This window comes from Marmota marmota, unplaced genomic scaffold (assembly GCF_001458135.2).
Source record: "Marmota marmota marmota unplaced genomic scaffold, marMar, whole genome shotgun sequence".
NCBI classification, from domain to species: domain Eukaryota; kingdom Metazoa; phylum Chordata; class Mammalia; order Rodentia; family Sciuridae; genus Marmota; species Marmota marmota.
In genome coordinates, this window is record NW_026000283.1 from 1,164,421 (window position 1) to 1,190,852 (window position 26,432).

At 35.8% G+C, this 26,432-nt stretch overlaps 1 protein-coding gene and 1 pseudogene across 1 annotated transcript in view; one reads left to right on the forward strand and one right to left on the reverse strand.

Moving 5' to 3' along the window:
- The window catches only part of LOC107153020, a 7,715-nt pseudogene extending 5,436 nt beyond the window's left edge, over positions 1–2,279 (reverse strand).
- Positions 2,280–2,452: 173 nt separating this feature from the next.
- Positions 2,453–26,432, forward strand: part of LOC107153021 (fibrous sheath-interacting protein 2-like) — a 67,604-nt gene continuing 43,624 nt past the window's right edge. The window contains exons 1-6 of the mRNA XM_015498535.1: positions 2,453–2,554; positions 3,769–3,930; positions 4,615–4,704; positions 5,251–5,390; positions 6,573–6,714; positions 8,023–8,140. Of these exons, the coding sequence (XP_015354021.1) occupies positions 2,453–2,554; positions 3,769–3,930; positions 4,615–4,704; positions 5,251–5,390; positions 6,573–6,714; positions 8,023–8,140 (754 nt within the window). The remainder of the gene's footprint in view (positions 2,555–3,768; positions 3,931–4,614; positions 4,705–5,250; positions 5,391–6,572; positions 6,715–8,022; positions 8,141–26,432) is intronic.

The window sequence follows — 26,432 nt, forward strand, 5'->3', positions numbered from 1 at the left end:
ACAAACCTTCCTTCCACCTCCTCCTCCTCCTCCTCCTCTTCTTCCTCCTCCTCCTCTTCTTCCTCCTCCTCCTCCTCTTCTTCTTCTTCCTCCTCCTCCTCCTCCTCCACCTCCTCTTCCTCTTCCTCCTCCTCTTTTTTCTCCTCCTCCTCTTCCCTCCTCCTACTCTTTCTTCTTCTTTTTTTTAAACCATGGATTGAACCCAGGGGTGCTTTATCACATCCCTAGTCCTTTTTATTTTTTATTTTTTTTTTTAATTTTGAGGCAGAGTCTCAATAATTTGCTGAGGTTGACCTCAAGCTTGTGATCCTCCTGTCTCGGCCTCCAGAGTTGCTGGGATTACAAGCATGAGCCACTGTGCCCAGCCCATTTGTAACATTTTCTGCTTGATGCTCAAGATGACCCTTCAGGCAGACTTATAGCCCCCTGACCACATTTTTGTAGGCCACTGAAAGCAGATTGCATTCCTCATTGGACAGCTCTGTACCTTGCTGAGTCACAGTATTCATGTCTTTGATCTGGATCTGAGTGAATTATCCTCAAGAGCTCCATGTCTCCATGGACATGAAATGAGTCCCAGAATATCCATGTTTTAAATATAACAGAAAAGAGCTATCTGTATTTTCATTCTGTATCACTAAATTTGAACTTAAATTTGAATTTAAATCTCCTGATCCTCACCCCTTCCTCAGAATGGGTGTTATTTCATTTCTGCTTAGATAGCTTCCTTTAGCCACCAAGAGTAGTTTTGCTAACAATGAATTCTAGTCCTCCTTCCTCTGAGAATGTTTCTATTTCTTCTTCATTCCTGAAGGGTATTTTCACTGAGTATAGAACTCACAGTTGGTAATTCATTTCTCTCAGCACTTGAAAAGTGCTTTACCTCTTCCTTCTGGCTTCCATGGTTTCAGATGAGAAATACTCTGTCATTCAAATCCATTTTCTCCAGTAAGTAATGTTTCATTTGTCTCTGGATGGTTACAATAGTTTTCAGAAGTTTAATTATGATGTGTGTTGGGTCTATATGTATATAAACTAGATACATATGTATCACAGAGAAAAAGAACAAAATCCTAAAAAGTCAGTTTCAGTCTCAACCCTTTATATATTTGCACTATACTGAGCTCCTTGGTGATAGAGAGTATGAATCCTCAGTACACAATACAGTGTCTGGCACAGATCAGGCACTCAGTAGATGTTGGTTGGTTGGTTGAGAAGGTAGAAAGAAATAAAAGGAGGGAGAGAAGGGCCAGAGAAATGAAAAGTCCAGGACAGGAAACAGGAATTCAATGGAGGAAGCATTGGGCTCTTGAAGAAACTGTTAAGAATTTGGAGGTGATCTAACTGAAGGGCCAGAGAATCGAGGCAGGAAAGAAGAGAAGGCCATTTTAACTCGCTGCATAAAGCTGAATCAATAAAGAAAAAAAACTGCTCCATATTCCTTTCCTGTGTGTTGAGAAGCCAAACAACCAAGAAGCACAAACACATTTCTATGGATTAAGGTCTTTTCCCAGGATTTTGTTCACTTCATGTTGCCCTGCCCCTTTCATCCATAGTCAATGTAAATTCAGTGTGAACAATTTGTTTCATCTCCCCAAAATTTGTTATAAAACACCCCAGTCCTTTAAGCCTGGTGTCCATTTTTCCAACTAATATCCAGTTATGCTGCTAGCTTTGGAAATTTGTCCCAGGATCAGTCCTACTGCCCTTTAGCTAGCATCCGTAATAACTCAATAAAGTCATGGAAACCTGTAAGTCTCAAGTTTAACAAAAGCATAGTGTCCTTAAGTGGGACTGGGAGTATGCCTAGGGGAAGGGGAAGGGAGGTTACTTTGTCTATAAAGGAGGTGAATGTGGAAAGTCACCCTCTGATTCTAATAAAAACCACACAATTACTCATGGATGTGAACACTTGTGGAACATTAGCTGTGTGGCGGCCAGGAAGAATTAAAGGAATTAAATCCATCTACCTACTGATAAAGTCAGATACATTCTGGAAAATGAGAGATATGAGTTTCAAAAAGACAGGAAACCCCAGCTGTGGTCGGGATTTCAGACCACTTTCCTAACTTTTGAGGTACTGAAGCCTCGAGGCTTGGATCTTGAACACACGTATCCTGGATACAAGGTGGTGCTTCAGTTCCCTCGCCCTATGAATGGTGCACATTTGGGTGACACCTGTTAGCTAGATGTCCACTGAGGAGAAGCCGTTGGTGAGATGTCCGTTGGGAAGAGGCGGTTAGTGAGACGTCCATTGGGCCTATGCCATATGATGACATCGCCACCGCAGTCTGGAACCCAGTATTGTGAGGGGCGTGGCTTGGCTGATGCGTTACCCTAACAACCAGGGTCTTGGCTGCGCAGACTTAATCAGAGCATAGAGTGGGCAAAGTATAGAAGGAGAAACGAAGACGGCCTGCTACCACAGCCCCCGGCCCCCGGGGGCTGACGGATGGCCATGGAGCTGTACCTCAATAGCTGTTCTAAGAGTGCCAAAGTAGCTGCCACCAAGGTGGCCACCAGCACCCTGAAAGCTGAGAAGGACTGCGGCATAGTGAGTGTCTGCCAGTCCTCCTGTTGGCCCTGGGGGTGGGGTTTCAGGTAGGCAGTTGGGTCCAGTCGAGTAGATGTCCATTAATGGGAGGGAACCGGCAGATCCTTAACAATTCCGTTGTCTACTCGCTGGCCTCCATCAACCAGTGATTTTAGCTGCCACTACCGCTGCCACTGCCAACGGCCGGGACTAGGCTTGGGCGGGACACAGATGCTGTTGACCCTCGGAAGCAGGAAAGTCCTCAGGGTTGCTGGTCTGGCGAGTTCTTTCAATCCTGTGTGTGATTGTTTGATTTATTTTGAAGTATTAGCCCACTGAAGTATAATTGATTGGTCTAAACTGAATGGAACTTCCTAGAAGAAAACACAAACTTTCTAATTGTATCTGACAGAGCTCGCAGAAAAGAACCATTCCAGAAGTTGGAGTATCTCATCTGTTGGATATGCCTCTAGGGGTCAAGCTACCAGTTCTCCCAGGAAGTACTAATGTATTCTATACTACAAATATAAGTGAAATGGTAAACTGGTTTTTAATAGAGTTTAAGTGTTTTTCTTTATCCTTTTCAGCTTGCTATTAAACTTAAAACATTTTTCTGTGGTTATGCTTTATCTCAACTTGAATTTCAAACACCAAATGGAGTTATCATTTTGATGACAGAAGACCCTAGGACATGCCTCAGGTGTTCCATTCAGTGCTCATTTAGCTTTATATCCAATCAGAGCCTCAACTTAACAGTCTGGGGTCTTTTCTGCCTAAACACATACCCATGCTGGTTCCTATTTCTGTGTATTTGTCCATCTGGCTCCTGAAACCTGGCATGCACTCTCTCCTCCTTCCCAACAGTCAGTCTGACCTCTGTGTGTCAGGACTGAGGTTGAGGCCACAGGCAGACTGAACACAGAGTGTACAAATTAGGATTCCACCTGCCACCTTCATCCTAAACATACTCTGGGAGAGGACAGGAAGAGAAAGGCAATAGGTTTACCAAATTATCCCATTGTCTGCACTTTCTCACTTCAGATTCTGCTTGCATGTTTTATTTTTGATGAATATCCTAATCATTTTCACAAATTGATGTTTGGGTCTGGGGATGTAGTTCAGTGCTAGAGCACTTGCCTAGCATGTGTGAGGCTTCTATTCCATGCCCAGCACTGAAAAAAGTGTAACTTCATTCATTTTGCATTTATAATACTTCTGTATCTTTTTGTTTGCAGCTCTATCAACCTTCTTTTGGTTTTAATCTTAATGATCCTTATTGCCGACTTCTGGAACCCAGCTATAAAAATCTACACGATCCACATCTAAAAACATACTATAAGAGAAAAGATATGCTGAAGCGACTAAGGAAAGGCGGTTACATCACCAGCAATAATAAAGTATGTTGAAACCTACTTCCTGTTAACTAGCAGAAACCTACGGACTTGATAGACATTTGCTCTTCTGTGCCCCACTTGCAGCCTGTGTCAACATCTAGTTGAGCAATACTTAATTTAAAATTAAATTAATTACTCAGTATTTGGGTCAGGGAAAATCAGGTGGCTTTTTTTCTAAAACTACTTCCTACTTGACCGTTTTCTTTAAAAACAGCAAAAGATATTTACCAAAAAGTTGAGTATGTAAAGACATGCATAATATAACACATTTATTTATGTATTTTCCCCAAAATGTAGTGCCTTTCCTCTACATCTAAAAGTAATTTCCCATACCTATTGGAAAAACTGGCAACAAATGGAACCCAGCAGAATACAGATTGACAGAATAAATTCTTTTGAGGGTTAAACATCATTACTATGTTGGTATTTAAATAGCAAACTGAGTGGGAATAGCAAATTTCTGGCTATGATGTAAGACATTAATAAAATAATATTATTTAGATAGAAATTTCCTGCTGATAAAGGAATTAAATACAGATACTGCCTTCAAAGTTGTTACCAGGGTGCATTATTGTTAGATTTGATCTCAAAATTCTTACTAAAATGAATGTTCTTATTATTATCTTCTCTAGAAAGTGTTGTGATTCTTACAACTTTGTGTTTATATTTTTGGTTTTGGTTTTATAGGTTATATGTTCCTTGAAGGAATTGAATAAGTACAGACAATATCTGACCAGTTTAAAAATAGACTTTCAAAAAAACTATGTACGAGAGCAAGTAAGTCAAGTTCTTCAATTTGTTTATTTGGGACTTAAAATTTTTTATCTAAAGTTTGGTACTATGCAGAACATTGTCTTAAAAGATTGTAACCTAAAAAATATTCTAACCAAAAACATTAAGGTAAAAAATCTAATAAAGTCACTGTAAGGAATCTACAAAAAAAAAACCATAATGAAACATTGTATTTTCATTTATTGAGAAAAGTATTTCTTTGTCTGAAGTGGAGCCACACTAGACTGAAATGCAAGTTAACAGACTTAACCATTTGCAAAGCACAAGGCATTTACTAAGCCTAAAATTTTAAGAAAATATGTCAAAAGATAGGTTTACTTCTGACAAACATAAAAGCTTTTGGGCTGGGGATGTGGCTCAAGTGGTAGTGCGCTCGCCTGGCATGCGTGCGGCCCTGGTTCGATCCTCAGCACCACATACAAACAAAGATGTTGTGTCTGCCGTAAACTAAAAAATAAATATTAAAATTCTCTTTCTCCTCTCTCTGTCTTTTAAAAAAAACATAAAAGCTTTAATACTTTTTGCTTTCAGAAAATGATTGAAAAACAAGTAAATGATTTGCAAGAAAACAAGGGAGTCTATGATAATTGTGATGCTACCCGTTTCCAACAATGGCTATTACAGGGAAGCTCACAAACAACTCCAGACCAAGACTTGTTAATAAAACACAGGTATGATCAAAGTTAATGCACATTTCATGGATACATGTGGATCCCAAAAAGCTATAAAATACTAGAAAGACTTGACTACAAAATGAACAAAAGTTTAACACTGTTCAACCCACCAATAGTTTTTGTTGTGGAGAGAAGAGATAGAACAAGAGGTAGAGGGATTGGGAACATTGGTACCACAGCTCAGGGGAGAGTTTCTACCTAACAAAGTTGAGCCAGTAGGAACCCAAGAGGTAAATCAAACTGATATTCGAAGAAGAAATCCAAAGTACTAATCCTTGATCTTGGAAAACCAAGGCCATACTAGCAAAGGGAGAGAGAATGTGTCCTTAGCACATATTTCAAACATAAATTTAAAGAAGTGAGTGCAATATATATCATTCTATAACAAACTATGTGCTCTTTTAGCTACTGCCACACACACTCAATGTTGCCATTGAGGCAGAGCTTCAGGAGGTAGGTAAAAGATGAGTTAAGCAGTTTTTTTCCTTTTATCAGAGTAAAGACCAGTCTCCTAATCACCTAGCTCTTATATTGCATGAATTCACCTCATGATATGCTAGAATATATACTAATCCACTAGTGTCCCAGAGTGACAGTCTACATACCTCTCTGTAAATGATAGGTTGTACAGGGACCTGAGAGTCACAGAAAGGCCAATGCCCACTTAAATTTCAAGGAAATTCAAATGTGGTTTTCCAAAGTCAGTTTTTTAACATATTTTTTTAGTTGTCAATGGAATTTTATTTTATTTATTGACATGTGGTGCTGAGACTCGAACCCAGAGCAACACACACGCTAGGCAAGTGCTCTGCCTCTAAGCCACAACTCCAGCCCCCACCAAAATCAATCTTTCATTTGATTTTGGCCATCTTTGGACAGTCATATACCCCAAACCACTGAGTTCTAAATATTTTTTGTAAAATTTTAATCACACTGTTCCATATTTTGCCATTGTCCCAGGCATAGGAACAGAAAATTGCATAACAGAATGGTAAAACAAGTATATCATGATGAGTTGGTGGATCAGGCCGGCTTAAAAGTCCCTGAATAACTCTCAATTCCCTGTAGTTTAGTAAATAAAAAGCAATAAAACTGGTGATTTGGAAATATTAAAGTAGAAAATGCCATCATGAAGGAAATCGTCAACTTACTTTCACTTATATTTGTACTTTTACTTAGATATTTACATATGATTAGTAGGGAATTAGACAAGAATGAAAACACAACAGAAAGGCAGAGTGCACTTCAGATGAAGGAAGAAGAAAGACGACATCAGGAACATCTAAGAAGGAAACTTAACTTACATAGACAAATTGAAGAGGTAAGGAATGCCAAATTTTAAATATCAGGGTGAAAATTGAGTATGGTTGTTTTATATGTAACCATGTATTCTCACCTGAAGTTATTTCAGGTTTGAAAAATAAACCCCTGTAAATCTTTTATCCCTGTTATAATAAACAAGCTTTTAATTGAAATAGATTTATACCACAAATTACAGGTCCCTTATATTATAGTCACACAGTCCGACTTTATCTGTTCTTTAATTTTATAATTTGAGCCTAGTGAAAAATAATCATGGCTGCATTCTCCTTCCGCAAATTTAGACAAAGCTATTATTTGTTTAGTTTTTCCATCAAAATATATTTAAGAGCAACAGATAACATATAATATACCCTGAGTCCAGAAGAGAAAACCCTCTTGCCAGTAGCCTTTTAGAACTATCTTTGGAACCACACTTATCCTTGAATTAAACATATGATAACAAAATAATTTCTTTCCTTTTGCCATTCCATTGCATCCACCAACACATTCCCAATGAAAGAAAATGAAACAAGCCAATTCTAAATCCAGTGTGAGATTTTCATTATGGTTGGCTCAATTTCAATTAGGCTGTGGATTTGCCCTATTTTGCTTATTGATGGAAGATATACAAAATACTTTTAAAAAGTATTTCAGAGAATCCATGCTGACTACGGTAACATTGTGCTTCTTAGGAATGGAAAACAAAAGAAATGTTTCTTCTGACAAAAATCAGAGAAGAAGTAAAAAGAGAAGCAAAAGTTGAAGAACAACGTCGGAAAATCAGACAAGAGATTGACCGGAAGGTAGTGAGCTTTCACCAAAGACTTGGGCAGTTTGAGGAAAGGCTTTTGCCATTTTTTTAATATTACAGTGGTGTCACAAGTGGCCTAGACTGCAGAGATCCAGTTTGGCCTAAACCTGTACTTCAAGGGCTTATCTGAAGTGTGAACAACCTTGAAAAAGCAGACAATTAGTTAAATTATTAATTAATTGATTAGTTCATCATTAATTATTAATAAATTATTAAAATATATTTTTCTTGAGCTGGAGATGTGACTCAATGGTAGAACACTTGCCTAGCATACATAGGCTCTGGGTTTGATACACAGTATTACAAAAAATTTTTTTTCTTCATGCTGGGCCACAACAGGAAATTACTGCTTTACTACCTTTGTAGTTTTGTACTCATTGTAACTTTATAAATTTTCAGACATGAATGAAGATTCACTTCAAATACACTATAACATTTGAAGTATGTTTTTTAATTTCTAATGGCAAGTTGATATTAACAATTTTAAATATATTAAATATATTTTTAATATTTTAGAAACAAGCTCTTCTAGAGAAAAAAATCGCCTATCATTATCAAAAAGGGCAAAGAAATGGGCATAAAGCAAGTGAATCACAAGAAAATATCCTTGAAAACAAAAGACAAGATGAAACAGGTAAGAGAGAAAAAAGAACTAAGTAGAAGAAGCATTTGTGTATATTAAATATTGGTATTTTTAGAAAACCCTTCTCTACTTATATGGTGAAAACAAAGACTCTTGCAAAAGTTAAATCCTAGAAGTTCTCAGTACCTGTCTCAGGCACTGTGTAAGGCACTTCCCAGTTACAACTCCAATTATAAAGAGTATACACATACACATGTATATAATAAACATTATAACAGATCAATTGTTCTTATAAAGTGACTAAGTAGACAATAGTGCTGTACATCTGGTTTTAAAAGGAGCCAATAAGAGCAAACAGCCAATAAAGAGGAAACAGAGAACAAGAGAGAGAGAAATAAGTTTAAAAGGAAGAGCCAGTAAGGAGTAAAAAAAAAAAAAAAAAGTGTAAGAAAAGGAACCAGTTAGAGAAAAAAATTACAAAAAAATCAGATTAAGTAGACAAAAAAGAGAAATATAAAATAATGATAAATCAGTAAGAAAAATCATACTTAATCTAACTAGAGAGAGCAAGCTAGTAAGAAAAAAGAAAAATTTCAAAGAGATATAAAAGAAAAAACATAAGCAAGAAACAGAAAAGGTAACAACAAAAAGTTAGAAAGGAGGAGAAAGAAAGATGGTACAAAAACAAAGGATGAAATGGTGACCAGGAGGAGGAAAGAGTCAAAGAAAGAAATTGTACAGAAGAAGCCAGCTGGAGAATAAAATGAAACAAGTAAGAGACAGAAAGAAATGGGGGAAAGATGAGGAGGAAGAAAACAGGCAAAGAAAGGAGAAAGAAAATGCAAGAAAGGGAGTAAAAAAGACAAGCACTTTAATCTCAGCTTCTCAGGTGGCTAAGGCTGGAGAACTGCAAATTCAAAGCCAATCTCAGCAACTTAGCAAGGCCATGACTCAGAATAAAAATAGATCAGTGAAGTAGATGAAGGAGGAATAAGGGAAGAGAGAAAGGATGGGATAGGGAAAGAAATGGGAATGAATCTGGCCTCTCTTATGTACGTATATGAATACACCACAGTGAATCTCACCATCATGTACATCCATTTTTAAAATTAAAAGACATTAATTTTAAGAAAACTAAGTAAACAGAAGATCAGTAAAGTAGAAGGAAGGGAATAGGAAGAGGGAGAAAGGGAGGGAAAGGGGAAGTACTGAGGACGGAATTAGAACAAATTATATTTCATGCTTTTATGAGTATGTCAAAATGAATACTAATGTATAACTAAAAAGAACCAATAAAAAGAAGAAAAAAGTAGTACTAGGAATGTATCTCACTGGTGAAGTACCCCTGCATCCAATTCCCATTATCACAAAAAAAGATAGATGGGTAGATAGAGATTATAGACTTTAAAAGGGAAAAGCAGACACCAGTAAGAAAACACAAAACAATGAAGGTAGACTAAATCAAAGTAAAGGGTACAATAGGAAGAGAATAGGTGAAAAAGAAGGAAGAAAAATAAAAAGGAGGCAGAAAGAAAATGATACATAGATATAAAATATATAGATATAAAAAGAAAGTTAAGTAAAAAGAGGGGAATTAAAAAACAAAACAGAAATTTATAATAACTCAGTAAGAAAAGTACAATAAAGAAAAAGATTTTAAAAGGAGATAGCAATACTAAATGATAAATAATATAAACAGACCCTTAAAAGGGAACAGCCAGTAAGAAAAATGTTGAAGGAAAGTATACAAAGAAACCGTGGAAGAAAGAAAGACAAAGAAGGTGGAGGAAGAGAAAAAGAGAGAAATAAAGGGACCAGAGAAAGACAGCAAGTAAGATGAGGTTAAAAAAAAAAGGAAGGTGGGCTGGAATTGTGGCTCAGCATAGAGTGTTTGCCTTGCATGTGCGAGGCCCTGGGTTTGATCCTCAAAACCACATGAAAATAAATAAAGTAAAATATATTGTGTCCAACTACAACTAAAAAATAAATATTTTTTAAAAAAGACAGAAAGCAGGGGCTGGGGCTGGGGTCAGTGGCAGAGCACTTGCCTAGCATGTATGAGACACTGGTTCAATCCTCAGCACCACATAAAAATAAATAAATTAAATAAACACATGTGTCTATCTGCCACTAAAAATACTTTTTTTTAAAAAAGATAAACCATAAAAAAGGACAAAAATAAGCAGGGGAGAGTTAAAATAAGAAATAGAAGAGGGAAATATAAATTCTCAAAGAGAAGCCTGTAAAAATAAATAAAGGAAGGTTGGGGGGAGGAAGGAAGAAAGTGAGGAAAGAAAAGAGTGAACGAAAAGAGGAAGAAAAATGTTAAGAAAGAGGGGAAAGGAAAGGCAGAGAAAGGAAAGAAGTTTAAAAAGAATGAGCTAGTAGGAAAAGAGTAAAATAAAAAGGGACAGGGCTTAACAGGGAGACTTTTATAGTAAAAGAAATTTTAAAAGAGAAGTCTATAAAATGTAAGTAAAAAACGTAGGAAGGGATAAAGGAGGGAGGAAGAGAAGGAAAACATGAAAGGTGAAAAGGAAGAAGGAGAGGGGTTCAGGGGGAGGAGAAGGAAAAGATGGAGGAAGGAAGGAAGAAAGGGAAGAAAATAAGGGAGGCAAGAAAAACTGTAAGAAACATTTTGAAAGAAAGAGGTGGGGTAAAAGTCATAGATAAACGCATAAACAAGAAAAAGAAGAAAGGGAAATTTTAAAAGGATGATCCAATAGGAAAAAGGAGAATGAAAAACAAGAGGAAGTGTAATTGTGGGAGATATGTTTGAAAGAAGGAGCCAGTAAGAAATTTAAGTGTTAGGGAAGGAAGGGTATTTTTAAAAAGAGATTTCCATTAAAAAAAAAAAAAAGACAAAATAGTCATAAAAATCAGACAGGTGGGTCTGATTTAAAAACTATAAACCAGAAATTAAACACAGTACAAAGCAAGATAGCAGGAGGGAGAGAATTAGAAACAGAGAAGGAAAGGGGGGAGAAGCTTAAGAAAATAATCCAGCATAAAATGAGTTTAAAAAAAAAAAAAGGAGAGAGGGAGGGAAGGAACCAGGAAAGAAGGTAGGAAGGATAGGGAGGGAAGAAAATAAGCAAATAAAAGAGAAAGTAAAACACATAGACAAATAAAACAAGGAAGAAAAATTGGGGGAACAGAAAAAACAAAACAAAGAACTTTAAAAGGGATGGCACACTGGGAAAAGAGCAAAGTAAATGAGACAAAGGGAAAGAGAAATTGAAAAGGAGGAGCCAGTGAGAAGATCAAGTACAATATAGGTAACGATATTTTGAAAAGACATTTAAAAAGAGAGCTATTAGGGACAAATGTCATGGAAATCTAAAGGATATCAATAGAGGAAAGGGACCAAGGAGTAAGAGGAGGGAAGGTAGGGGGCAAGTGCTGGATGGGGAGTGATATTGGCAGAATTATATTGTTATACTGTGTGCACGTATGAATATGTAACAACAAATCCCATCATTATGTACAACTTTAATGCACCAATAAAAATGTGGGGGAAAAAGTGTTAAATAGAAATAGAAATGATTGATAGCTAGTTAGATAGGTGGGTATGTATGTACATAAGACTAAAAAGGAAGAGCCAGTAAGAAATAGCACAGAAAATGATAGAGTAAAGGTAAAAGAGGGAAAAAAAAGCTTGAAGAGAACAAGCAAGAAAACTAAGAACAACATGGGGTGGGGTTAAAAAGTAAAACCATAAAAAACGTAGCAAAGATAGATTATTTAATAGTTAAATATACAGGCTGATATAGGTAGGACTCTGAAAAGAAGCCAGTAAAAAAGATAATACAAAAACAAGAAAGATACAGAAAAAAAGAAAAGATCTTTAAAACAGGAGTCAGTTAGATGAGAGTTTAAAAAGAAAAGGTAGGGAAAGGAAGAGGACAGACTAAAGGGAGAATGATAGGAAGGAAAAAATAAAGAGATGGAAAGGAAGAAAACAAGTAAAAGTAGATTTGATTTGGGGTGGGTGGGGAAATGCAAGGAGGCAGGCAAGAGAAAGAGAACATCAAGAGACTACAAAAAGGGAAACAGGGAAGAAAGGAAAAGATGAGAAAAAAGATTAAAAGTGTAAAAGAGATGAGTATCTAGGTTAAATTTGAAAATAGAGAATCTGAGAGTGAAAGAGAAAATGTTTGAAAAAAAGAAGAAAATTACCTAGAATTATGGATAACAATAGATTTTTTTTAAAAAGAAAATTCAGTGAAAATAAATGCAGTAAAATGAAGATGACAGGCAGAAATAAGTTAAATAGAATAAACTTTTAAAAAGTGAATCCACAAATACAGTACAAAAAAGAGTTAAATAGAAGGAAAGAAAAGTTTAAGAAGAACCAGTAAAAAGAATGTAGGAGAAGAAGAAAAAGAGGAGAGGAGGGGTAAAGGAGCATAAAGAAACGGATGGGACAAGGATGAATAAAGAAGAAAGGGGAGGAAAGATAGAAGGTAGGCAGAAAAAAGAAGTGAAAGGGGAGCAACAAAAATAAAAAAAGGAGGAAAGAAAGAAAAGAGAGAGAGAAAGAAGTGTAAAAATAGAAAAGTTGATGGGACACAGTGGTGCACACCCATAATCCCAGTAACGAGGAGACTGAGGCAGAAGGATCCCAAGTTGAGGGCAGCCTCAGCAACTTAGGGAGGTCCTTAGCAACTTAGTGATATCATATCTAAAAAGAGAAAAATAAAGATAGAATGGTAGGTAACCATGTAGATAGATCAGATGTGAATAGGAGAAACTAGTAGTTAAAAAAAAAAAAAAAAAAAAAAAACCTTCTGTGCAAGAAAGAAAGAGGAGAGGAAAAAAAGTAAAAGAAGGAGGGAGCATTAAAGTAAACCAGAGCTAGACAGTAGTTAAAACAGTAAAACATTTGATTCAGGGCTACAGAGACATAGGGAAAAAGAAACTACATATTAGATCTTGGCTCAACTTCATATAAAGCATGGGCTAGTGAAAATTGATAGCCAATGGAGCAGAGTGGGTATTTGTGGATACAGAATTGATAAGAGAAAACACCAGGGGTAAAGGGGATTGTGGCTAAACCAGCCTAACAGGATTCTTGCTAAAGACAGGCCAGGGTGATCAGATATCATCTGGAAGGGTGGTAGAGGATGAGGAACCACATTGGATACTAAGGGTAATCAGACATGGAGTATGTAAAGTTCTGACTAAACTGGTTTAGCAGGGTTCTTTGGTAAAACTGGATTTTACAAGGAAGTGCAAGATGGGCCCAACAGAAGGTTCAAGAACCTAACTCAAGTTTGGTCCATAAGAATCTTTGCCAGTAAAGAGAGAAGTAAGGGAGGTAGGCAACTTTAATAAAAAATGAGTCATTAGGATTAGGTAAAAGAAAAACTGAAGCATTTGTGTATGAGAGGAATTTGAAAAGATGAAACAGAAAGAAAATCAAGTACAATTCTAGAGGGAGATTTAAAGGATACAAGTCATTAAATAAGAAAAATAAGAGAGATAAGTCATGATTTTTATGTGTTTAGAATAATTTGTTATTAAAAAATTTTAATTACAAGTGAGAAATAAATTCTATAGGAAGCCAAAAAATAATAATTTTATGGAAAGAAAGCTGGAAAAGCTTCATAATGTTAAAAATTATGAACTATAATTAATAAACATATTCTGATAACCATATTCAAGGAAACAGCTATTTCTGCTCTCAAAACTAATAGTTAAAATTATCAGTTGAAGAAACAAAGCATGCAGAAAAAAAAGTAAAGGGAAAATAATTAAAGATGTGTGACATGATGATAAATAGATTGGGTCATTTTTTCTGGCAATTGTAACATTTGTGGTTATTGTAAGTTTTTTAAAAAATTGTAATTTGTGATTTCTTTTCTCATTCTAAATATTCTAAATAAATTAATAGGACCAGGGACTTGGCTCAGTGGTAAAGTACCCCTGGGTACCAAAAATAAAAGCAAGAGGGGGAGTTACAGAAGACACACAGAAATAAAGAGTTCAGAGAAGTGAGTGGGAAAATATACAGGGAGAAAGGAGGGAGAGAAGTGAGGGCAAGATGTGGGTCACTCTGGGAGGCAGGAAATTCAAAGGAAGGAAGCAAGCATGCCAAGCTGGCAAAGAACAGAGGAGAGAGAGAGTTATTTATACTCAGACACAAGAAATAGAAGAAGATGAGAGTTCAGAAATTAGGAAGGAAGGAATACAACAAGTTTAAAAGTAGACTCGTGTACAGCTGAAGAAGGGAAAAAGAGAAATGAGAAGGAGATCGATTTTTTAAATTCATTAAAATGAGTGCTTGACAGGCAAGTGTTTGGAAGTTACATATATAGGAAGATAAAAGAAGTCAGAAACAGACAATTTTATAAAAATGGAACTAGAGTGAAGGGAAGAAAAAGTTTAAAAAGAGGAGACAGCAGAAAAGAGGAGAACAGAGGAAGGCAGGGAGGATGGGAGGAAAGGAGAAAGAAGTTAGTTAATGGAGAAATCAAGAGAAGAAAGAATTACATTTAAAAGGAGGTGAGAGTGAACAGGAGCTAGCCAGAAAATCAGGAACTATTTTGGGGGAGATGGGGGTAGAATTTTAAAAAGTGGAAATCAGTACCAAAAAAAGAACAAAATATAGAAATATGACTGTTAGCTAGACATCTAGCTAGGTAAGTAGGAAGGTAGACAGGTAGACTGATCTTTAAAAGTAGAAAACAGTAAAATAGGCAGTACTAAAATAGGGAATAATAGAAGAGAAAAATGAAGAGCCAATAAAAAACAGACTAAAAGGAAGAGGGAAAGAAGGAAAGACGAGGAGAGAAAAGAGATTTTTAAAAATGATGAACCTAGGGAAAATAATAAAATAACAGGAGAGCGAATGTGAGAGAAAGATCAATCATCAACTGAGAGATGAATACGTACATAAATGGACAAATATGGCAACAGTACTGTTTTGTTTTGTTTTGTTTTGTTTTTGGTACTAGAGATTGAACCCAGGGGCACTTAACCATTAAGCCACATCTTCAACCCTTTTTATATTTTATTTTGAGACAGGGTCTCTCTAACTTGCTTGGGGCCTTGCTAAGTTGCCGAGGCTGGCTTTGTACTTGTGATCCTCCTGTCTCAGACTCCCCGGCTGCTGGGATTACAGGCATGTGCCACCAGGCCCAGAAGATATTACTGGTTTTTTTATATTAAATTCACCATTTTATTGAACACTTAACAATGGGTCAAGCATTATACTAGATGATTTTCATACATTATCAGTAATCCTAATGGCAATCCTGTAAGATAAGATTGATGTAATATTTTCCAGGCAATAAAATTGGCTAAGTGACCTACTTTGTAAGAAGCAGGGCTGGGACTGAGTGCTATCCAACCATCAAGATATTACTGATGTTTAAGAGGAGCATCCAGTAAAAAAGATGGGACAAAAATACAGGAAGAAGGGAACAACAAAATATTATAAAATACACAATATAAAGAGAGTAAAAGAAATAAAGAGGGAAGGAACAGATGAATGAGCAAAGGAGAGTTTATAAAAGATGAATTAGTAGAAAAAAAGAGTTAAAGAATGAGAGGAAATGTGAGTGAACGGGAACTAAGAAAAGAGTCAAGTACAATTGAGTGGAGGGGCAGATTTTAAAAGCGGGAGTCATAAAACAATAAACAGAAAGATGTTTGATAACTAGATAGACACATAGATAGGCTGGCAGGAAGGTAAGTGGGTAGGTAAATAGAGGATATAAAGAAAGAACATAAAAGTCAGATTCCAGTTAAAGAATATATGAATCAGAATCAGAGAAACATAGAAAGGGAAGGAAAAAAAAAACTTTTAAAGAGAAGCCAGTAAAAAAAAATATCAGAAATAATGGAGAGAAAGAGAGCAAAGAGGGAAAGAAAGAGGAAAGATAGAGAAAGAAAAGATGGACAATGAGAAGGAGAAATGAAAGAAATGAGAAAAGTAAGGAAATAATGAAGGGGTGCAAAAGAAAACAGAAAAGTAAGCAGGCATACAAGCAGAGAAAGAAAGGGGGAAGGGAAAGACAGCAAAAGAAATCAAGATCATTGTAATGTTTTGAGCAACTAATAAAAAAACAAAAAAATGGAGAAAAAACATAAAGGAAGGGAGGAAGTAAAGAAGAGAAACAATGAAAAGAAGGGGGGAAAAGCATAGGAAAGAGGAAGGGAGAAAGAAAATGTACGGAAGGGTCTCTAAGGAAAAAGTAGAGAAGATTCTGTAAGGAAAAGAGAATGTAAGTATGAGACACAGAAAATGTTGAAAAGGAGAGATATGAGAAAAATAGGTATAATCATAAACAGCAGAATGAGATCTAAAAAGAAGAAATCAACTAACAAATATGTCAAAATAAAAAAATAGATGATACATAGGTGATAAACATAGATAAATGGACATTAAAAGTAGGGGGGAAGGCAGTGGGAAAGGAAAGAAATAGAGTTACAAAATACAGGGAGAAAGAAAAGATTTTAAAGAAGAGACAGCAGAGGGGTCTAAAATATAGGCAAGAATAGAAAAAGAAGGAAAGAAATAAGTTTTAAAGGAATACATTGGTTGGGGAAAAGACCAATATAAAAGAAGAATGTGAAAGAGGAGTTTGAAAAGGAGGAGCTAGTAAGAAAAGTACATTGTAGAGGACAGGGAGAGAAAGAGATCTTAAAAGAAGTCATCAGTTAAAGATAAAATAAAATATAGATAGGTGGACGAATGACATATAGGTAAGTTAATAAATAGGCAGGAAGAACCAGAAAGCTAGTTGAAAAAGCAGTATTAACAGGATAAAAAGAGAATGTTAAGAAAAATGTTTAACAGGCGTCAGATTTAAAAAAAAAGGATAGGAAAAAAGAAGAAGAAAGAAGGACAAGCATGTAAGCACACAAAGACAGAAAGTAAGAGAAAATTTTTTAAAGAGTGAAAACATATAAAAAGGTAATGAGAACAGAAAAAAGGAAGGAGGGAAGGAAGGCAGGCAGGGAGAAGGAGTGAAAAAAGAAAAGGAAGGAGACAGGTAAAGAAAATTTGTAAATGAATAAGTCTAGCAAAAACAGTAAAATAATAGAATGGAGGGAGCTGGGGTTGTGGCTCAGTGGTAGAGTGCTTACCTAGCATGTGTGAGGCACTGGGTTCGATCCTCAGCCCATATAAAAATAAAATAAAGGTCATCAACAGCTAAAAATATTAATAATAATAATAATAATAATAATAATAATAATAATAAAATGGAAATGAGACAGTTCTGAATTTAAAAGGAGAAACTAGTAATAAAAATTAAGTATAATTGTGGAAGGGAAAGAGGTCTGAAAAGCCAGATTAATATAGATTAAAATAAATATAGGTGAATGAAAGCTAAGTAGTACAGGGATGGATGAATGGATAAATTGGTGTGTGATATGATAGGAAGGTAATTATTTCAAAAAGGAGAATCCAGTAGTAAAACAGAGTAAAAATATAGAAAGTGAAAAAGACCATTAAACACATCCAGTATGAAAAAAACATAAAAGAAGGAGGGAAAGAAGGATTGAAGAAAGGTAGGCAGAGGAGAAAAAAGGAAAGTTTGTAAAGGATGAGTCAACAAAGACAAGATTAATTCAAGGACAAGATGGAATATAATGATCAGAGGGAAGAAACAGTAGGACAATCAAGTACAATCATATAAAGGGGGAAATTTTTAAAAATATTTTCTTACTTGTCAATAGATCTTTATTTAATTATATGTGGTGCTGAGGATTGAACCCAGGGCCTCACACATTCTAGGGAAGCACTCTACCACTAAGCTACAACCCCAGCCCAAGAGGGAAGATTTTTTAAGTAAGAGTGAGGGAAAAGTAGTAAAATAAAGACTGAAAGATAGATGATTGACTACTAAATAGACAGGTAGATAGATGATTGATTGAACATAAAAACAAGAAGCCAGTAAAAAAGAATGTAGAATGTACAAAAATATAGATATGGGAAATAGAAAGGAAAACAGATGGTAGAAAAAATATTTTAAAAGAGGAACTAGTAAAGGGTATAAAAATGTGAAGAAGGAAGGAAGGAGACAGAAATGGAAGGAAAGAAAATTAGTAAGTAATGAAGAAAGGCAGGTGGGAAGGAGGGTGGCAAGGTGAGTGATGGAGAAAAGAAAGGACAGTCAGAAGGAAAGACGAGTCAGGCTCAGTGGCACACACCATTAATCCTAGTAACTCAGGAGGATGAGTCAGAAAAATCTCAAATTCAAGGTCAGCCTGGGCAACTTAGTGAGACCTTGTCTCAAAATAAAAAATAAAAAGGGTTGGGGATTTAGCTCAGTAGTAGAGCAGCCCTAAATTCAATCCCCAGTACTTCAAAAAGAAAGAAGGAAATAAGAGGTATATGGAAGTTAATGCAAAATAAGAGGAGAGGGAAGAAATAGAGAACGGGGGGAAGGGGAGAGGGAATTTCATCAAAATAGAAAGATCAGTAGAGTACAGGAAGGGGATTGAGGGAGAGGAAAGAAGGATGGGAAAACGGAAGAAAAGTGTGATGAATCTGACTGAAATTTCATATGTATATACACGAATATACCACAGTGAATCCTAAAATCAAGTGTATCCACAAGACACTAATTTAAAAAAAAATCTGTCAGGTACAGTGGTACATGGCTATAATCCCAGCTACTTGGGAAGCTGAGGCAGGAGGATCACAGGTTCCATATCTACTCAACTTAAGGAAATCCTGTCTCAAAAAAATAAAAAATAAAAATGGCTAGGATGAGCTCATTGGTAAAAGCACCCCTGGGTTCAATCCCAAGAACCAATAAATAAATGCCAGAAAGATCAGTAGAGGACAGGGAGCAAGAAGAAGGGAAAGTGGGTAGGGAGGTGCTGAGAACTGAATCAGAGCAAATTATATCCATGTTTTTTTGATTATGTCAAAATATATTCTAATGTTATACACAACTATAAAGAATAAATTTTTTAAAGGAAGGAAATAAGAAACAAGGGAAGGAAGAAACAAAAGGAGGAAGGTAGCAGGGGAAAAAAAGGTTATAAGAGATGAGTCTCTAGGAAAAAGAATAAAACGAAAAAGCAGAGAAAATGTGACCACAAGATGATACCAAGAGTGACTTAACAAATGCAGTAAAAAGGACTGAAAATAGACACACACATTTAAAGAACATAGATTGAAAGAACATACTTTCAAAGCAGAATCTAGTAATAAAATGGGGCACAATATAAAAGGAAAGAAAGAGTTACAGAACCCAAGAGGAAATAAAACCATTTTTAAGAGTTTGGGGCTGAGTTTGTAGCTCAAAGATAGTTATAGCACTTGACTAGCACATGTGAGGCACTGCGTTTGATCCTCAGCACCACATAAAAATATATAAAATAAATGTATTAGTGTCCATATACAACTAAAAACATATTTTTTAAAAAGTAAGATTTTAAGAGAGAGAAAAAGAAGGAAGACAGGAAGGAAGAAGAGAGGGATGAGTCTATGAAGAAATCATAAAATTAAAAAGTAGAGAATGTATAGTGCGAAGACAGCTGAAAAAAAAAATAAAATAAAATAAAAAGTAGAGAATGGCCAGGCATGGTGATGCACATCTATAATTCTAGTGACTCTGGAGGCTGAGGTAGGAGGATCCAAAATTCAAAGCCAGCCTGGGAAACTTAGCCAGATTCTGTCTCAAAAGAAAAAATAAAAAGGAGTAGGGATGTAGCTCAGTGGTAGAGCTACTTCAAGACAATATAAGGATGAGACACTTATGAGTTTAAAAAGAGCTACTGAGAAAATTAAACCGAATTGCAGAGGATAGGGAGAGAGAGGAAAAAAAAGACTTCCAAAAAATCATTAACAAGTCAGGACAAAAAATATACGAAGTCAGAGGGATGGAAAGAAGGTTTGGAAAAGGAACTAGTAAAAATACAGCAAGAGGAGAAGGGAAATTAGGGATAAAGGGAAGGAATAAGCAGAAGTAAAGAAGAAAGAAGGGTGAGAGTATAGCTCAGTGATAGTCTAGCAAGTGAAAAGCCCTGTGTCAATCCCCAGCATGGCAAAAATAAAAAAAGAAGGAGAAGGAAGGAAGAGAGGAAGAAGGAAAAAAGTTCATAAAGGATGAATCAGCAAGGGAAAGAAAGGAGAGGGAAAGGGAGAAGCCAATAAGAAAATCAAGTACAACTGTGTAGTGTACAAGAAATTAAAAAGAATCCAGCATTTTAAAAAAATAAATAAAGACAGAAAGATAGATGATTGGTAGCAAGATAGCTAGGTACCCAGGTAGGTGAGTAGATAAACAGGTTGAAAGAACTGTATAAAAGAATTCAGTCAAAAAAAATCTTTTTAAAATGCCATGAAACAACCATGGATGGATGACAGCTAGATCAACAGGTAGGTAGATTGACAGTTATGCAGGCCAGATTTTTTAAAGGAGGGGTCAGAAGAGAAGACAATATTAAATAGGTAAAAGAAAAGAGAAAGTGAAGAGGAAATATTTGAAAGAGGAACCACTACTTTTAAAAGTATGAGAAAGAGAAAAGGAGTAGGAAGGAAAAAGGCACGCAGGAAATAAGGGAGAGGGAGGAAGGGAAAAAGTTTATAGGCTCACAATGGAAATGCAGATCAAGCCATAAATTATAACTCAAGCCAGGGAGAGGATAAAATGATAATAAAATGACACAAAGGCATATAGTGACAGTAAAACTGCAGAAGGATAGAAGGAGGGAAAAGAAAGGAAGGAAGGGAGACAAAGAATAAAAGTCTTGCGTTTTGGTTTTTTTGTTTGTTTGTTTATTTGTTTGTTTTTTGTTTGTTTGTTTGTTTGTGTTTTTTTTTTTTTTTTGATACCAGGGATTGAACTCAGGGGCACTGGACCACTGAGCCTCATCCCCAGCCCTAATTTGTATTTTATTTAGAGACAGGGTCTCACTGAGTTCTTTAGCACCTCACCATTTCTGAGGCTGGTTTTGAATTCGTGATCCTTCTGTATCAGCCTCCTGAGCCATTGGAATTACAGGCGTGTGCCACCACGCCCAGCAGAATAAAATATTTTTTAAGGGTTGAAGCTAGAAAAATTAAAAAAAATAAAAAGAAGAGAAAAAATAAGACATAGACAGGAGTTAGTTTTAAAAGAGTAAGAAAATTAGGTACATATGTGAAGAACAGAGAGCCAGAGATCTAAAATAAATTAGTAAAAATAGAGTAAAATAAATGCAGATAGAAGGATGACACCTACTTGATATGGAAAGATGTGGATAGATGGTGGATGGATGGATGGATGGACATCTAAGAAGGATGAGTCAACAGGGAACACTTTATGAATGTGGAAAAAGCATATGAATGTGGAAGGAGGGAATAAGAAAATCAAATACAGTTGTGCTGATGGGGAAGAGATTTAAATGAGGGAGTCAGTTTAAAAAAAGAAATTATTTGAGGGCTGGGGTTGTGGCTCAGTGGTAGAGTGCTTGCCTAGCATGTGTGAGGCACTAGATTCAATTCTCAGCACCACATATAAATAAATAAAATAAAGGTCCATCAACAACTAAAAAATTTTTTAAAAAAGAAACTATGGATAGATAGGTGCAAATATAGGGAATTAGATAGGTAAATAGAAAGATAGACTGAACTTTAAAAGGCATAAGACAATATAAAGACTTATGAAATAAATATAAAGAGTTAAAAGAGATGGAGATGAAATGAAAAAGCATATTTTTAGACCCAGCAGGGGCTGGGGATGTGGTTCAAGTGGTAGCACACTTGCCTAGCATGCATGAGGCACTGGGTTTGATCCTCAGCACCACATAAAAGTAAAATAAAGGTATTGTGTCCAACTACAACTATAAAAAATAAATATTAAAAAAAGAAAAAAAATGTAATACCATTAGTAAAGTAAAAGAAAGGGAATGGGGAGGGATGGTGGAGGTGAGGGAAAGGGGAAGTGCTAGAGACAGAATTAGAGCAAATTATACCCCATTCTTGTATAATTATGTCAAAATGGATTCTACAGTCATGTATTTCTATAATAAATTAGTAAAAATGTTTAAAATGATAGCATTAGAGAAAGAGGAGAAAAGATGGAAAGAAACAAAGATGTTTAACAAGGAAAAGTCAATATAAAATGTCACTGTAGAAAATAATGGAAGCAAAAGAGAGAGAACAAAGTAAGTTTTAAAATAAGAAGCCAAAAAACGTACAAAAAGGGAAGAGTGAAAGTGACAATGAAAAGATATAAAGAAAGAATAATCTAGGAAGAAGGAAAGAAGTTTATAAAGAATAAGTCAGTAAGGAGCAAAGACAAAAGGAATATTAGAGGGAAAGCCAACAAAATCAAATGCCATCGTGCAGTGAGGAAGAGATTTGAAAAATGTGAGGAAAAACAAACAGAAAAAATTAAATGTAAAGATAGATTATTGATAGCTGAATAAACATATAACTGGTAGGTGGGTTAGCAGGTAGATAGAGATAATAGATGATTGATGATTGATAGATAGATAGATAGATAGATAGATAGGATGGAACATAAACAGGAAAAGCCTGCTACAGCTCTGCTCTGCTCCCAAGAAGCTTCTTCACAGGTTCTCCCACCACAAAGTGCCTTTCCAAAAGGGTGGGCACATTTTTGCAATCCCGTCCTCAACACTGAGGTCCTCTTACCAGTTTGCAATAGCAGTTGTGTGATTGCTACCGGAAAGTCCCTAATAATTTGCTGGGCAGGGCAGCCACAGTGTGGAGGGAGCCCTGCTATGGCCTAAGGGCACCTCCAGGGCGCGCCGCACCGCCACCTGCCGCCATCGAGAGGAAGTGCATGCCCAGGGCCCGGGCGGGCACAGGGGATGTGTGTGTGGCCAAGGCAGATGGGGATAACTTAACTTCCCTTATAAAGGAGACTGGGAATAGGCTAGTAAATGTGCCCAGTGTAGAAAGCATCTGGTATATTTAACTCGAGGATGACATGTTTTGAATTAAATGCCCAGCATTTAACTCTATCCATTAGGCACACAGTGTAACTAGTTTGTATAGGAAATTTGGTGCCAGTCAGTTAATATTTCTTTTCCCTTTTTCCCCAATTCTTTCCACTTTTTGACATTTGCTGGCCCATGGACTTCTTCCTTTTGCTCAAGTCCCACCCAGATTTTCAGCAACTTCTAGTTGGAATGACCCTTTTTATGTCAGCTGGAAACCACCTACTTCCCTGAACCAACATTCTGCCTTTTGAAGGTGCAGTAACTACCTGCTCTTTCTGTGTCTTCTGGCTATCTTTCTTCAACTGGATACTCAGTTTCCTCAGACATTCCTCATTGAACAATTTTTTAAACACCCCTCATTGTCCATCATGAGGCACTAGTTGGGCACATGAGTTGGAACAGGGTACAAAGACTTTAGAAAGTCTTTATCTGCTAACATGAGAACCTACGGGATTCCAAAGGGTCCACTTTAAGAGAATACACTCACCCCCACTGGTTCACATGTGTGTCATGTGCATGCACACACACACTCCACATCCTGTCTGTTGTCCCTAGAATGGTTCCCTTCAGCAAGACATACACTGGTAAACCAAATGAATGGAAATGTCATTTTTATAATTTTCTATTTACATTTCTAAGTACATTAATAAATGCATATTGAGACAAAAAAGAAAGAAGACAGGTGGAAAAGAATGAGAAAGAGTGGAGTGTGAAGCAGTTTTTTAAAACAATTTAGTAGAAAAAGAGTAAAAGAAGAATGGGAGAGAAAGAAAGGAGAAAAAAGAAGGTAAAAGAGAAAGGGAAAGAGAGAAAAGGGGAAAATGAATGAAGATAGGAGGGAGGAAGGTCATAGGGAATATGGAAACAAAAGGACAATAAGAAGGAAGACAGGAAAGAATAAGGTACAGGAAAGAGATGGGAAGGGAGGGAGGAGTGGAAGGAGGTAGGTCAGGCAGACAGGCAGGCAGGTAAGTAGTTATGGGGTAGAGAACAAAAAGAAAAAGTCAAGGGTAGAGACAGTGAAAGAAATGGAGCAAGAAAAGATAAAGCTTATAGAGGCAAGAACAAAGGAAGGAGATAAAAGAGAAGAAGTAGAGTCAGCAAGAAAAAGATCTTGAAAGAATCCAGTTGAAAGTAGAATAAAATAAATATAGATTAATTGAAAACAGGTAGACAGGAAGGATGGCAGATATAAGGTGGGAAGACTGACAAAAAGATATGATAGAGATGGATAGATCATATCTTATAGGCACTAGAAAAAAAAGTGTTAGAGTGGAAGGAAGGAGGATTGAAATATAATGGGAAGAAGCTTATAAATAAAAAAGAAGCTTATAAATGATTAGTCAAAAAATTTAAAATGTTAAAGAAAAACAATATGAGTGAGGAGACAATAAGAAAATCAAGTGCAATTGTTTTGAAGTAGTCACTATTTTTAAAGACAGTGAAATAAAGATGGATTAGATAGCTAGGTTAGTAGATACACAGACAAACTGTTCAGACTTTAAATATCATAAATCAATATGAAAGACTACAAAACATATTCAAACAGATGATAGTTAAAACAAAAGAGGTGAAGATGAAATGAGAAATGTTTAAAAATAGGTACCAGTAACAAAAAAAGAGAATGAAAAAATACAAGGAAGGAAAAAGGGATGTGAGGGAAAAAGAAATGAAAGGAGGAAAGACAAAGGAAGGATAGTTAAGAATAAAGGATGAGATAGAATGATGGATGAAGAAAAATAAGGGGAAGATATTTTTTAAAACGTCTAATTGACAAGAAAATAAAGATGTCAAAATTAAGAGAATGAAAGAAAAGTTTCACAAGCAAGAAAGGGCCATTAAGAATAAAGTGGCACTAGCACATGACTGTGATCCTAGCATAAGGAGACTGAGGCAGGAGGATCACAAGTTCAAGACCAGCCTCAGCAACTTAGCAAGACACTATCTCATAATAAAAAAATAAAAAGGACTGGAGAAGTAGCTCAATGGAAAAGCTCCCATGGATTCAATCCTCAGTAGCAAATAAATAAATAAATACTGCATAAAAAGAAGATGAAGAGAGAAAGAAAAGGAAAGACAGGGGGGCAAAAAAGAAAGGACAAGAAAGAAAAGCTTAAAAGACGAACATTGTAAGAACACTACACAAAAAAAGAAAAAAATGATTTTTTAAAAATATTTTTTAGTTGTTGATGGACCTTTATTTTATTTATTTTTATATGGTGCTAAGAATCAAACCCAGTGGTTCACACATACGAGGCAGGCACTCTATCACTGAGCCACAACCCCAGCCCCAAAAAATGATTTTTAAAAGGGGAATTGCATGGAAGAGGGAAGGAGACCCCCTTCTTTATACAGAATACAGGTATGATGATGTGAGGGAAAAAAAAGAAGTGGGTCACATTAGATTCGGTAAAGAGAAGTGATGGGAGGGGAGGGGAGGGGAAGGGGGGAATGGAAGGGTAGCAGAATAAAATAGACACTAGTATTGCTCTGGGTATATACGTGACTACATGACCAATGTGATTCTGCAACCTGTACACTCAGAATAATGAGAAATTATACCCCATCTGATTCAAATGTATGATATGTCAAGATCATTGTACTGTCATGTGTAACTAATTAAAACAAACAAACAAAAATGAAAGTTTTCTTTAAAAAAATAAAAAATAAAAGGGGCTAATAATGATTTTTATGTATTTATTTATTTCATACATGACAATAATGGAATGCGTTACATTCATAATTATCTATTTACAGAACAATTTTTCATAACTCTCTATATAAAGTATGTTCATGCCAAATTTTGCCCTTATACATGAGCTCTCTTACTGACTTTTTTTGCATTACAATTCTTAATACACCTTTATACCACAATTGATCATATCTCTGTTTGTATATAAGGTATGTTGACACAAAATTCACATCTTCATACATGTATTTTGTATAATGAGCTAATAATGATTTTTAATAGGGCTGGAGTTGTGGATCAGTGGTAGAGTGCTTGCCTAGCATGTGTGAGGAGCTGTTCGATCCTCAGCACCACATAAAATCAAAATAAAGGTATTGTGTCCATCTACAACTAAAAAATAAACATTGTTTAAAAGGGGCTAATAATAAATTAGATACAGACAAAGAGGAAAAAAAAGAAATAGGATGTTGAACAAAGAATCAAAAATTGCCACTGCAGAAAATAATGAAAGTGGAAGAGAACAAAATAAGATCTAACAAAGGGAACCAATTAAAAATATAGCACAGGGGCTGGGGTTGTGGCTCAGTGGTAGAATACTTACCTAGCATACACAAGGCACTGGGTTTGATCCTCAGCACCACATAAGTTTAAAATAAAGAAACTGTGTCCTCCTAAAAAACTAAAAACTAAATATATATATATATATATATATATATATATATATATATATACATA